We start from the raw sequence: 15,221 nt of genomic DNA, 5'->3' as shown, positions 1-15,221 counted from the left end.
CAAAGTTTATTATTAAATATTTCATTATTAAATATCAAATTGGACTATGTGTTTCATGCAGTGACGTGATCCTTTTATAATTTGCTAGTAGTGCTATGGTGATATGGTGACAACTTTACAATTTGGCTTCGTCAGCCCAACTCACGATCACTGTCCCTGCCAGGGAGTGGTCTACGTGATATGCGTGACTACAGTACACCCACATAAAAAGCATCACCATCTCAGTATGCCCACTTAAAATAAGGAAGGATGAGAATCTACATTTGGGGTTGATCACAGTATACCCTCTATACAACTTACAGTACGCCCACTATAACTACTACAGCACTGCTGCCGACACACACACACACACACACACACACACACTCTCTCTCTCTCTCTCTCTCTCTCTCTCTCTCTCTCTCTCTCTCTCACGCTCTGTAATCTGACACCTTGCAAGTTATTTTACAATCAATCAGTTCAATCTAGTTTGGTCTCTTTCTTTCTCCCACACAGCTGGACAACAATGAAACAATAATTTCTTGTTAAATTAACCTGTTGACCAACAAAAAACATGGGTGGTACCTAAGCCTATTCCACTTTCCAGTGACTGCAAACCCAAAGCACCCAATCAGGTGGTTTTGTCCCACTCTGTAGCTCTTATTTTGGCATTGGTTCGCAAAAAGCATTCATCTCATGAAAGTTTAACATGTATTGATATCTCAGAAAAAGAAAGATTCTCCCCAAGCGCTTTTCTGTTACTTAATTGATTGCTTCATTTAATTCGTTCACAAATCTGTCCATTTACTCAAATATACGTTCACATTTCCCTTTTAAAACTTCATATATCCAATGACCTCCAGAGATCATCAATCATTATAGATAGATATAGGTACTTTACGTTGTTTGCTTATCGCTATGCACATGTGAGGGAGATGATCCATGAATCGTAAAGGAAGGAGACTGGAGCACACTGATCTCACTTGCAGTCTTTAATGGTGCAAGCAGACTAGACTGACGTTTCGACACTATGTGTCTTCTTCAGAGTCTCTTTAATGGTGCAAACAGACTAGACTAACGTTTCGACACTATATGTGTCTTCTTCAGAGACTCTAGTCTTCGAAACGTTAGTCTAGTCTGTTTGCACCATTAAAGACTGCAAGTGAGATCAGTGTGCTCCAGTCTCCTTCCTTTATGATTCTCCTGGTCCTATACTGAGAAGCACCCGTGACAGCAGATGAGGGATTGATGCGCAGAGTTCTTCATTTTAACATGATCCATTAATCATTTGTTCATTTGATATTCAATTGAGAATCCAAAATTGTAAAATCAAAAAATGTCATTATTTGTTTATGAATGTGATACAAACAAACAAATAACGCTTTATTTTTCAGACTTTTGGATTCTCAATTGAATGTCAAATGAACGAATGGTACACAGACCGAAAATAAATCCCTTTGTTTGTTTATCTCTGTGCAGCTGTTGTTGTCCTACACGTTCGGATGTGGCAAGCTTCTCCTTGGGCCTCACCAGCAGCAGTGCGCTGACAGACCTGACAGACTCGGCTCGAATGAAACGCAGACGACGCTAAAGGGCCCGACGCCAGCGTTACCGGTGAGCGGAGACCCGGGCTTCAGTCCAGAGGAGTGGGACCGGATACAACAGGCGATCCACTGGCCCGAACCTGACCGTGAGATTAGCAATGCAAGTGTCTGCACGAGTGCGGCCCACTCCACCTTCATTATTAACGACTTCACGCAGAGTTACACAGTGGGAGAGGAAGTCTTCGCCACCATCTTCGCCAAAGACTTCACTGGTACTCCAAAACGCTACGGAGGAGACTTCTACCAGGCCAAGGCTTATTCAGACAAATTAAAGGTAATTGTGTTTTTTTCCACAGCTCTATGAATTAAGTTATTCCGTAAAGTACACACACACACACACACACACACACACACACACACACACACACACACACATACTCATACAGGCTACCAGGGCTGCATGGGTTCCTCTTTCCAACAATTTAAAGGAATTGTTCGGAATTTTGGACATAGGACCTCATTTCCAACTTAGTCGGGGTGATCTAGGTCGGTGAAGACCATTTTCAGTGAATTTTCTACGAGGCACACGTCTTTCTAACTTTCCCACATTGAAATCGTATTTTCCATGGAGATAAATACATAGAAAAATAACTTTGTTCACGACCTGTCCCCCCTGACCTGACCTGTCTCCGCTAATTGTGCAGGCCACCTGTTATCAACGGCACACTGCTTCTGCTGCTTCTACAAAATACGATTACTCGTCACTGATCACGCCCAGATAGGAGGCCGGAAGTGGGCACCATTTCATTCCATTGAAAACCCCCTTTATGATTCATCTTCCTAACTATACGATCTTTGGTGCAAGGGCACCTCAAAATTTGCTACATTTTCCCGCAGTTTGTTATAGAGACACGCTAGCCAACATCACTCAGGAGAAATCAAATTTAGCCTGTCAATCACTGGCTTATCCATCTGGCATACCCGGATCATTGGTCTTATTGGTTGAAGGACTAAGGACTCCCCAGACTAATGTTCAATCTCAAAAGATTGAGCTTGGTCTGGTGATAGCCAGGCTATAGCATTACCACACATCATTACAACTTCTCAATTTGCTTGATTTAAATGATCATGTTTACTTTTCCACCTCAACATTAAATTGCACTCGTTTTAGGCAAGAAATCTCAACAAAAGATGAAAACAGATGTTGTAACTAAACATTTTAAGCAAAGATAGCCATTAAGTTTTACAGTGTGAACCACCAGAATGGCACCTACATGGCCCAGTTCACACACACACACACACACACACACACACTCACACAATGGCACACGTCACATACAGTAGTCGTCCGTTTCTGCACCTCAGGCCAGCGTGTTTGGAGAGGTGGTGGACCACCAGAACGGCACCTACACGGCCCGGTTCAGGCTCCCGTGGGCCGGCCCAGTGACGCTGGCCGTGCGCCTGATCCACTCCAGCGAGGCGGTCCGCGTCCTCAAGCAATGGCGGCGCAATGACGCCGACCGGATCTACTTCCTGAACTACTTCCAGGGCGCCAGTCAGCAGCTTGGGGGTGCCACGGTGGAGGAGGTGGTGGAATGTAACGTGAAGTGGCCGGGCGTGAAGTTGTCGCCGTCGCTACGGGGACGGTGCGAGTACCACGACGCCCACACGGGTCTCACCTGGCAGTGCCACAAGCCCCCGACGCTGACGTGCCAGGACCGCGTGTTCCACTCGGGGGGCGGATTCAGGAAACGCAACCACGCCCTGGAGGAGGTCCTCATGGACAGGTGAGCCAGACACACACATAGGCCCCGTTCACACATGGGTATCTTGAAAAACACACATAGGCCCCGTTCACACATACAGGGGTATCTTGAAAAACACACATAGGCCCCGTTCACACATACAGAGGTTAGGGCTGGGCGATTATACGATCTCGATTTGTGATCGCGATCAAATTAAGTTCGATCACGGTGATCAGCTGTGGGTATACTTTCTCGATCACGTGCATAACATGCTGCAGCAATCACAACCCGCTTTCCTGGCACCGCACTGTCTGCATGCACCCAACATTTTCAACAGTGCGCCTGAAAACAATTCTAGGTCGCACTGGTGCGCCTGACACGGCTCGGGTGAAAGCATATATTTCTTTCACGAGTTGCCATGTAAACGTGGCTAGACTATGCGTGCAACTTTACCAAACTGTATCAAGTAAACCCTCTCTCCTAGGACCGCTTTCTCTCGCTCTCCCTCTCTCTCTCTCTCTCTATCTCTCGTGTGCGGCGCGCTTAAAGGGATAGTTCGGGTTTTAAGACACGAAGTTATATGGGTTCCCCGTCAGCAACGTTGTGCATCAGCACTGACTTACCCCGCAACAAAACCGGCTGGATCTCGGCTCACAGGACGCTGTCGGGGGGTAAGTCAGTGCTGATGCACAACGTTGCTGACAGGGAACCCATATAACTTTGTGTCTTAAAACCCGAACTATCCCTTTAATGAACACCCCCCCTCGACATGTAGCCTACTTTGACAATCGTGAAATCAATGACGTAGGCCTATAGAAGACGACTAGCGAAATCATAATTAAAATCCGGTTAGCATCATAGCATACTGCACAAATTTTATTAAAACTCTTGCATTCAAGTTGACTGATCATCTCAATGTTTTCCAGCTCCAAGACTCAAAAGGGCCTGTCCCAAGGAGAAAAAGTATTGGCCTACCTTGAAACTTAAACACACGTGGGGAAACTGAACAGTCCAACCAGTAGACTATAATAAGCTAGCCAACTAATGCTATGCTACTTTGTTTACAATATTTTGAGGCTTCAAGCCGACAGCTGAATTAAAGAGGCGGAGTTGTAATATGAATAGTCATGAATGTCATGAATATCCGAAATTTCAGTAGGCCTATGTAGAAAGCATTATACAGTGTATGTGTGTATATATATATACGTATATATATATATATATATATATATATATATATATATATATACGTATATATATATATATATATATATATATGTATGTATATAATTCTTTATAAAGAATATGCATATTCCTTATATATTGTGTTTTAAGCTTTTTCTACGCCTTATTGTTAAAAAATCATTCACATTATATGAAAGGAGTGCGATAAAAGGTGTCCTTTTGGCGTTAAAGGCGATGCAATGAAAAATGTGGGTGCACCTAAATTTTGTGCTGGTGCACCTAAAAAAAAGCTAGGCGCACCGGTGCAACCAACGCAAAAACTAAAAAAAAATTGTGATTAAAAATCGAGATCGTTCAATATGGGAAAAATAATCGTGATCAATTTTTTTGCCATATCGCCCAGCCCTAACAGAGGTATCTTGAAAAACACACATAGGCCCCGTTCACACATACAGGGGTATCTTGAAAAGGAGGAGGTCCTCATGGACAGGTGAGCCAGGATACTATGTGTTAGGTATTGAATATTGCCTTCACCTGTCTTAAGTTTGGCCCTGTTGGGCCACCCTAATTCTCTTCCCCTATTGACTGATGTTCTGTATACACTTTCAGTTGAATTGAAAGTAAACTGACATCAACTGCAGCTTTTTGTTGTGTCTCTTTATATCAGTTTAAATGAATGTCAGTATACCACACATTTGCCTTTTGAATTAAAATAGCCCCACATCATCACATACCCTTCACCATAGCAAGATTTGCATGGTTTTATTTCAGTTAGCCTAAGAGCTGGTTTGATTTGCGTTGAGAGATGATCATATGGAAAGTGCTCCATGCCATTTCCAAAAGAATATTTTTTATGCTGCTTTTTAGTCAACTTTACCATGGATTCATACATGAGCACAACGGTAGTAGGCTATATCATATTTTCAGCCCCTGAACATGCATTCCTCATATCTACACACACAGGCCACATGGACTTTACATGTTTTCATAACTCTGTCATGTCTCTATTAGAGAAATTCAGATTTTGAGGTAACTTCAACATCACATTTTGTCCCCTCAGTCAGCATGTGAACCAGTGGCTTACCGGTGACTCGCGCCTGATTAGAGTGACTGGATCTAATTTAAGCACTGGTATGTGATGCACACACAAATTAACACACAGAGACGCACACCTGCACATACACACACATACCTGCACAAAGATGCCTAGGCCTACATACACCATTTGTCCAAATGGGCTTTAAGGCCATGTATGTTGTGTAAGTCTATGGGCCCTATCTTGGCAATCTGAAACGTCTGATCCAAAATGGCATTTACAAATGGAAGTTCGGGAAGAGCCTCAGAAATATGATCAATATTGATACAATTGATTTACGAGCACTTTCACTTCTCAGGACTATTAGTGGCCACAACCGTAAATAGGATGTGGGTCCCCATTTTCCCACTGATTATGGTCCCATTTCCATTTTCATTGCAGTTCGTTTTCATCTACTTTGCTGTTCATTTTCATCTAGTTTGCAGTTCGTTTTCATTTAGTTTGCGGTTTGTTTCCATATTTGCTCATGTTGTGAATATTTGCAGCGTTTTCTGAGTTTGAAAGTGCAGGTTTTGTTCTGAGGTTGCATATGTTTTTGAATATGCATGTGGTGTGACCCTTCTTGGCCACCGTAATACTTATACTTATACTTAAACCAGTAAGGTATATTGTATTGTCCGCTGGTAATTATCGAAAAATAAGTCCCGACGCGCAGCGGAGGGGTTTTGCTTTGTCCTGATGAGACTTCCAATTTAACAGACCTCCGAACGTTGGAAATGCCCATTCATGTGAATGGAACTCTCTGCAGCACTCTGAAGAGCCGTGTAATAAGGATTAATAAAAGTGGAGCGCATGGCAAAAAAAATCACCACTGACTGGGTGTATGATATGCATAAAGGCCGTCACCCACCGGACAATAAAACAATTAGAACTCCATTGTTTTCAATGGAGCAAAGCCCACTGGAAACGTCTGCCGCGCAGCAGCCGCACAGAGATAGAAAACTATTCTAAATAGCGCGTCTATAGTTAGTGCGTCAAGCCCAGACCGCTGAACGGCGTGTCCGGTGGGCGCCGGGCTTAAGACTTGTGTCGCGCTTTGCACCACCTTGCACCAGGTGCATGATAGGGCCCGATATGATTTTATCTCCCATCAAATAAAGAGATCTCCTCCACAGACACATACAGAACATTCATGTCTTTATATCTTACCTATATGTATAACTATTTATTTACTTTTACCTGCTTCTGTGAAACACAATGCTTTGTGTGTGAAATGTGCTATGTGAATCATGAGATTGACGTTGTCTTTTCGTATGAAAGATGTACTGTAGACAATAGCCTCAAATATCCATCTTTCCTGTACTGTCTTACCTTCAGTGGTGAGCAAGCCGTGCAAACCTGGACTTCCCACGCCAGTCCCAGCAGGATTCTACCTGAACAATGTGTGGACGTCACTTGTGTGCGCCACCCGACATTTCTCCGTTCCAGACATCGCTCCATGCCTGAGGGACAAGGACATCTATTTCTTCGGAGACTCCACCATCAGACAGTGGTTTTCATACCTCAATGAGACTGTACCAAGTAAGGAATATATACTAATAAGATATCCCCCCCCCCCACCACACACACACACACACACCAGTGGCTTGGATAAACCATGCCCACCCCAACATAAACCCTGGCCACCCCAGTCGTCACCTCTGGCTATGTGGCGACGGATTCAAAATCTGTCCAAATTCAGATTCTTCTCTGTTGAATTACTCACAGAGTTCTTATCATACAGTGCCTACAGAAAGTCATCATACCCCTTTTAAAAAGTTACTTTTAAACATTTAAAAATATATATTTTTCGAGTTTTATTTACAAATTTAGCTGTACAAAATATCAAAATATGAAAAGCTCTAATAGTCATCCAGAGACTGACTCGCCATCCAAATGTTTTCCAGGTCAATGAAAAAACCAATCGGTATATAGCAGTTTGAGAATAAATATAATGGGCTATATTACGTATCAAATTCAATTTCACATTCAACACACTAAGGGGTAACACTAAGTGTAAAGAAAAAAATAAGCTTACGAGTAGGAAAAACTAAAGGTACAGTTCAACAACTAAGACATGTTTTAACAATTTCTTCCACGACCAGCTAGGAGTCCATAAAACAAACAAAACTTGGATTTGGAGAAATACATTGACTGTTGGTGTTTCTGGTGAGTAATTGAGATCGCATTGAGTAGTTTAAATAAAACAAGATTTCAAAATGGCCATTTGTATACAACCATTTGTATACAACACAAACAGATCGAAACACATGAGACTATGGGTTTTTTTTCCTGCCAAAAAGAAAATTAAAATGAAAACAGTGAAATTAAAATGAAAAACTTGTTTTGCCATTTCATTTTCAAGGTGTCAGTGCGCAATTATCCTGCCAAATGTAAAAATAAAATGAAATACATTTGGCCTTTAATTTCCTGATAAACACGATACATTTGTGACAAAAAATAAAAATAAATTGAAAACGTCTATAACATGTTTTTTTTCTTGTTCCTCTTCTCAGCTCTAAACAGCGTCAACATCCAGACAGATCCCCTCATGGCCGTGGACCTGCAGAACAACATCGCCATGCACTTCCGCACCCACGGCCTTCCTCTGCATAGCGGCAAGATCCCCGTGGTGAGCCTCCACTACATGAGCAGCGAGATCGATGGCCTGGCTGGTGGGCCGCGCACCGTGGTCGTGTTGAACTTGTGCGCACACTTCACCAGCTACCCACTCACGTACTACGCCTACCGCGTCTGGCTGATCCGGAGGTCGGTCGTCGCCCTCTTGAAACGCGCGCCGGAGACGAAGGTCATCATCAAGACGGCCAACACGGGGTACAACAAAAAGGTGGTGTATTGTTTCTCCGCAGTATACAATCAATAATGATCTTTTTTCCCCCTTTTACATTTTGAGTGTTTCACACAATAACAGAGAAGAAGATAATGATAACATTAATAGTAATTGTAATTATTATTATTGTTATTATAATAATAATTGTTTTATTATATTTTCCATTTCCAAAGAAATCTTGAGAGATCTTGACCAATGTTTGGCTTTTGCCTGCGTGCGTGCGTGCGTGCGTGCGTGTGTGTGTGTTAGCCTGCAGTGTATTTGTGTCTGTGTGTATGCTTTTCTGTATGTGTTAAACACACATGTTTAATGTGTGTTGTGTGTGTCTGTGTTTATGTGTGTCGATGCATGTGTGTGTGTGTGTGTGAGTGTGTGTGTGTGTGTGTGTGTGTGTGTGTGTGCATGTGTTTATGTGTATCCTGCAGCACATTAAAAAGAGTGTTTATGCGTCCTACAGCATCTTTATCGCAGTGATTGGCTCACTATGCAAGTGGACCGGATCCTGCAAGAGGGCTTCCGTGACGTGGGGGTCTACATGGTGGATATGTGGCAGATGACCTCCTGCCACTACCTCGAGGACAACCTCCACCCTGCCCCGCTGATAGTCAAAAACGGAGTCGACATACTTCTCTCTTTCATTTGCCCCCGCTAAGAATGCAGCTTAATGCGGTGTGTGTGTGTGTGTGTGTGTGTGTGTGTGTGTGTGTGTGTGTGTGTGTGTGCGCCAGTCTGTATGTGTGTATGTTTATGTGTGTGTTTCTGTGTCTGTGTCTGTGTGTCATTCTTCCCAGAGCCATAGAAATAAAGAGTTGCAACATTCTTTGATGTGCCCACCAGACAATCAATCATTTGTAAAAACCTGTGCTGAATCGCTATGTGCTGAAGTTTTACAACATTTGCCATCTCCCAACGCTGACACGCTTCTCTACCTACTGAATCTTCCCACCATAATTTATGCTTCAGATGCAATATTGTTTTGGCCACTGCTTTTACTTGGCGCTGTTGTGTTCTGTTCTGTTTCTTTCTGTGTCTGTCTGTGTGTGTGTGCGTGTGTGTGTGTGTGTGTGTGTGTGTGTGTGTGTGTGTGTGTGTGTGTGCAAGTGTTTATGTGTATCCTGCAGCATGCTAAAAAGAGTGTTCCTGCTTTCAACAGCATCTTTATCGCAGTGATTGGCTCACTATGCAAGTGGACCGGATCCTGCAAGAGGGCTTCCGTGTGTTTGTTTAGGACACAAATGCCATGTCTGAGCACACCAATCGTCATGGTAACAGGGGAAGGAATAGTGATAGGAAGGCACAATTTCATTCTCTCCGGTGGTCACAACGTCCCCCCACCCCCGCCCCCCCCCCCAGCTCTAGCTCTAGCTCTCCTCTTTCATCTGCCATGCGTGCCATATCTTTCTGACTGATTTAACGAGTAAATCAAACGAGAGTAATGGTAGCCTATAAGCTATATAACATTATTATCTGTTTTTATAACATAAAAGGAGTGATGTATTTGGTATCAATGGGAAGCTCTGTTTCTCCTCTTTCATTTGATATGCGTGGCATGTTTGTGCTATGCCGGTCTCGCGAGTAATTCAAGCGAGAGTGCTGGATGCGCGGGTGAACGCAGAGCAATATAGACTGTAAATATGATATACTTTGATTAATAATTAGGGCCCGAGCACCGAGGTGCGGCCACTGAAGTGGCTGCACCGTAGGTGCAAGGCCCTATTGTTTTTGCTCAGATTATTAGGGCCCGAGCACCGAGGTGCGGCCGCTGTAGCAGTTTACTGATCTAGCTCCGTGATGCTTGTTCAGTTGTTTAATTCAAAGACGGGAGAATATGTTCATGAAACAGGAGCAGTATCAGAGCTCATTTAGGCTTTGCCATGTTTAAACTGGCTGTTGTAGCTTTAAAGATATCTATGTATCAACACGGTTGAAATGACAAAGCTAAAGGAATGCAAACAGTAGCCTACTAATGTAGTGTAGGCCTACTGTATGTAGTGTTAAAACAGGTTGTTGTAGCTTTAAAGACATCTGTGTGCCGATATAGAGACAGTGGAAGTGACCGTGGGTTAATTACATAGCAGAGCTTAAGGAACGGGAACAGTAGCCTACTAATGTAGTGTACTGTATGTAGCCTTAAAGCAGGTTGTTGTAGCTTTAAAGACATCTGTACACTGATCTAGATCTAGAGACAGTGGGAAATGTGCCCATGACAGAACTAGAGAAAGTATTTGTGTAGGGCTGTGTAGCAGATGTTTTTTTTTTTTGCTTTAGAGACGCCTGTCTACTTATCCAGGGACAGTGGAAATGACAGTGTGCTAACAGTAGCCTGCTACGTAGCGTTCAGATGGGCTGTTGTAGCGTTAGAGACGCCTGTGTGCTTATCCAGGGGTAGTGGAAAGAGTGCTGACTCCACAGCAGACTTGTGCAGGGTGGGGTTGGAGCACACGGAGTGGACTACAGTCCCCAGATAAGCGCCTCTTTAAGACCGCCTCAACCTCAGCTGCCTGCAACACCCTGCGCTCAAGTATGAGTCAATTCTTCTGACCACATCTGAGACACACACACACACACACACACACACACACACACACACACACGCACAACTTTCCTGGATCAGCAGAACCAATAGGCTACAGACACTTCACTGCACAGCACAGGATCTGACAGCCATTGTTGAGAAAGCCCACAAGCAGCATTCACGAGGGGCTGCCTGGTATGTTAGATCCTCCCCCTGCTTCAGCCCTGAGCTCCTCTAGGAGACAGACTCAAATATCAGCCATAGCCAGGAACTGTGCCATATCTATATCCTGAACAGGCCTCCCCATAATAACAATCATTTCAACCACACTTCTTATTGTGATATTGATTATATAGTTACATGAGTATAGTATGTGCTTTACATACTGTACGTACTGTACATGCTTGAAGAGGACTCCAAAATGTGAGTAAATATTTACGATGATGACTAAATAATCCATCACCCATTAGCTGTTTGAATACTACTTATGCTATCAGGAGGACAACCCTGAACCCTCTGACAGTATCTCACCACAAAACTAGTAGGGTCCGTTGCTCGATTGATAAATGGCACTTTAATACATTAACCATTAGGAGAACTGTGTGATTATTGATTATTATATGGTAACTAGAAAGTCTGTTATTTTATAGCCCAAACAGGTCCAATCAATTCCCTCAGATAAGTTTTTGAACAATGTTAGCTCAGTCTTCAGTCATCAGCACTCAAGGCCCCTCTCAGAGAGGGACAGTTCCGCAAAACGAAGTTGCTAGTTCATAGTCTGCTCTGCGAGGCAAATTAGACAGTGGCAAGTTCGGTCGATGAAGTTTAATCAATCATCTATTAGGGGATCCATCTCATCTGCACACCCACAAAGGGAAGCCTGTCACTTGGTCAGCACTGGTGGGAGGGAACTTCCCACACAACTTCCCCAACAGCAGGGACATTTGACTCGAAACTTTAACCACCAGATCGAAAATGGCCGACTGCTTTCTATGCAGAAAATGTCATGGAAAAAAACACCCTTTTTTTCAACCATTTTATAACATCTGCATCTCCAGAGGGTTATTTATGGTGACTTTTCCAACCCTGTTATTCTAGTTTTTTATTTTTTATTAATTTTCAGAACTGACTTTTATTTAATTATTTTAATGTTGTACAGCTAAATTTGTAAATAAAACTTGGGTTTGACGGGTTTTGATTTCAGGCTGTAAGACAAAAAAGTAACTATTTCAAAAGGGTATGATGACTTTATAGGCACTCACTGTATGTGGGAGTTGGATTGACAATATTCATATTTACGCTTTTACTGTTTTATACTGTAATTTGTTGACAGACCCTGTCATTGTGCTACAGAAAGGAAAAGACAGCACTGCATAGTATAAAGGGAAAAAATGAAAAAAGTAGAAATATGACCATAGGATAATCTTGTTAGGGAAAACTAAATGCAGTGCTGAATTACAGTACAGTCTTCCTACTCCTCCTGATGTTCCTCCTATTCTCATGACAACATGTTCAACCATTTTGCATGTAAAGACCTATACTATGAACTAATGCCTAAATGTTGTGGGGGTGAGACTTTTTAGCAGATAATTGTACATGATCATTTGTATGGATGTACCAAAACATTTGCAACTTGATAAAATAAATGAGAAACTGCTTTTTTGATGTGCACAAGTGACACAATGATCTGAAGATTGAACAGGTAGTTTTGAGAATTTCAATTCTGTTCTGAGAAATGTACCAAAGTGACTGGGAAAAAAATGTAATTGCAAACCTGTAGCAATTCATTTCAAATGCAACAACGTTTTCCTATTAGTAGCCTATTCTGTTAATCCTGATGATGTTACTGTAACAGTTACTGCTCCTTTAGTCATGTTGATTTGTTGATTTGCTTTGTATTTTTCTGTTTACATTGTAGTGTATGTTGTGTGTGGTGTCTTACGCTGCTGGGACCTTGAATTTCCCCTGGGAAAGTATATATCTATCTATCTATCTATGTGGTGTCAACACTCCAACCAACAAGCTGCTTGTTTGTAAGTTCTACAGTAGCTCCTCAATGCATAAAGAGTGTGTGTGAGAGCTGATCAACTGCTCAACACTACCATCTACAGGCTGACAGGTGAAAGTACCATTTACTTACTAAAATGTTTGATGTTTCTGTACAGCAGGTGACTCATTGTTCCAGAAGAGTAGAAAAATGTGGCGCTATACTTCGTTCTGCTGTCACCATCTTTCCCAAAACAGCTTTAGAAATGTTATGAATTCAAAGTGTCCAGTTTTCTGAATGAATCATCTCACCCACCTTCTAGTGTGTGTGTGTGTGTGTGTGTGTGTGTGTGTGTGAAGATGTGCAGGGCAAACAAATGAATCACCACATAAAGTTATGAGGAAAGAGCAGTTTCATGAGGAAAGAAAGAGTTCAAATGGAGAAACATTTCGCTCATTATTTTACTTTCAAAATGTAATAAGACTCTATAGACTATTGCTTAGTTTTTTTTAAAATGTTACGCACCACGGTAAAACCCCATGGCCACCATGTTGTGTATTCATATAATCAAATAATTTGATTCAATCAAATGTGAATTAACAGGGGTGTGGTGTTTGATCGATTGGGAAAAAAAAAAACTGTAAATGCTGTAATGAAATAACAAGTGTGTATACTGTATATAAACTTTATGTTTAAAGTGTAATCACAATCTTTTCCCATATGAATGAATGGAAAACATAGGCTCCATAACAAGACCTCCCCAAATTCAGAAAAATGTATTAAATTGAAAACGGACAATGTTGGTAGACCATAATGGTAGCAGTGATATAAATTCTGTGACAAAAATCAGATGTATAAATATACAGTCATTTATTCTCAGTTTCACACTCTGTGGAGTTAAGTTCTTGTGCCCTTGGCAGGGCACTATCGCCCTCAAATGGCATCAATTGATCAATTTAGTACTGGAACCATCAAACACAAAGCTTCAACATATTTTATTATCTAGTATCTTTTATACAAACGTTGTACATATATCCACAACAAGAACATGGTTAATTTCCCCTTGTCAAACATATTGAGCCCTGACCGTTACAAGTCGGCATGCTCCTGGCTCTGTCGGCCCAGATGAAGGCCGAAGCAGTCCTGGATGCTCCACTGCATGGGGTCACCTTTACAGACAAGTTAAAAAGTAACAGCCCAAACAAAGACATAAAATAAATAAAAACATGTCCATTGTACAGTTTCAATTGATTATCCGTTGAATAAAGATAACTATATGGTCAAGTGTTGCGGTATTCATGACCAAGTTAAAAGAAACGCGGACAAAAAAACTAAAATAAATAAAAACATGTTAATTACATCATTACAACATTTTCAATCGTGTGTCTAATTAAAAGAGACAAAAACATGAGAACATGAAATCAAGAGTAAAATTCAGGATATTGGAACATCTAACTAAACGCTCTCTCCAAACAAAATGCGGGAGCTCGGAACGAATGTTACATTCAGCGGTTTTCGGTTCAATGTCGGTTTACCAAAACGGCAAGGCAGAGTACAGGGAGATGAAGGATCGAAGAAGACGATGAACGTTGATTGAAAGCGGCTGGTGTTTCACCTTATCTGACGGAACATGCAGAGGTTGTTATGTACGTGCGTACGTACGTTTCTAAGAGGGGTATACCAGCTGCCGTGCGACCATATGAAGTGTCAAATACACACACAAAAAAAACTGGGTTGGTTGGAGTGGGTTGGCATGTCTGAGAAGTGTGCAAACGTTTCAGAACTTTCTAGGAAAGGGGGCGGGAGACATTAACGCCCCTCCCGTTTTTGATTAACGCACAGGGCCAAAACTTTAGTTGGTTGCCAATCAGAAATGGCATTACAACCAACAAAGTTGCTAACTTAGTCTGCTAACTTGATGATGCTCATCCTTACCTACATGCGACTCATCATGTAGGTACTGCATAACTGTATATGAATTTGCACAAGGCTGACCTTGTGACCTTGATCTTGTTCATACACGGCTAGTAATACATGTCTAGCTTGCATGTCAATGAAGATATATAAAGATTGTTTCCTTACACATTGCAGGTTACAGGAGGGAGAAAAAAGAAAACAATTGCTGTCTCTAGTGTTAGTTAGACGTTGTTGGTCTGATGGTGCATATGTGTGTTTAGGCATTGTTCTGTGTGCTTAGGCGTTGTTGCTGTTATTATTTTGTGTTTTTAGGCATTGTTGTTGTGTGTTGTCTGGTGCAATGTTGTTGTTGTTGTTGTTGTGTGTGTCTGGCTCTGGTGTGTGTGTGTGTGTGTGTGTGTTTAGGCATAGTCACTGGAGTGT

At 42.0% G+C, this 15,221-nt stretch overlaps 1 protein-coding gene across 1 annotated transcript; it reads left to right on the top strand.

The window, feature by feature from the left end:
- The first annotated feature begins 103 nt into the window (after positions 1 to 103).
- LOC134076532 (NXPE family member 3-like) lies at positions 104 to 9,031 on the top strand. Its single transcript, XM_062531646.1, has 7 exons — positions 104 to 193; positions 1,459 to 1,857; positions 2,889 to 3,310; positions 5,514 to 5,584; positions 6,867 to 7,070; positions 8,045 to 8,376; positions 8,837 to 9,031. Exons 1-7 carry the CDS (start codon positions 104 to 106, stop codon positions 9,029 to 9,031), a joined length of 1,713 nt encoding a protein of 570 aa, XP_062387630.1.
- Positions 9,032 to 15,221: the final 6,190 nt, after the last annotated feature.

Source organism: Sardina pilchardus, chromosome 1 (assembly GCF_963854185.1).
Source record: "Sardina pilchardus chromosome 1, fSarPil1.1, whole genome shotgun sequence".
In the NCBI taxonomy this organism is placed as follows: domain Eukaryota; kingdom Metazoa; phylum Chordata; class Actinopteri; order Clupeiformes; family Clupeidae; genus Sardina; species Sardina pilchardus.
The sequence above is the reverse complement of the archived record's forward strand: the minus strand, read 5'-3'. Positions and strand labels throughout refer to the sequence as shown.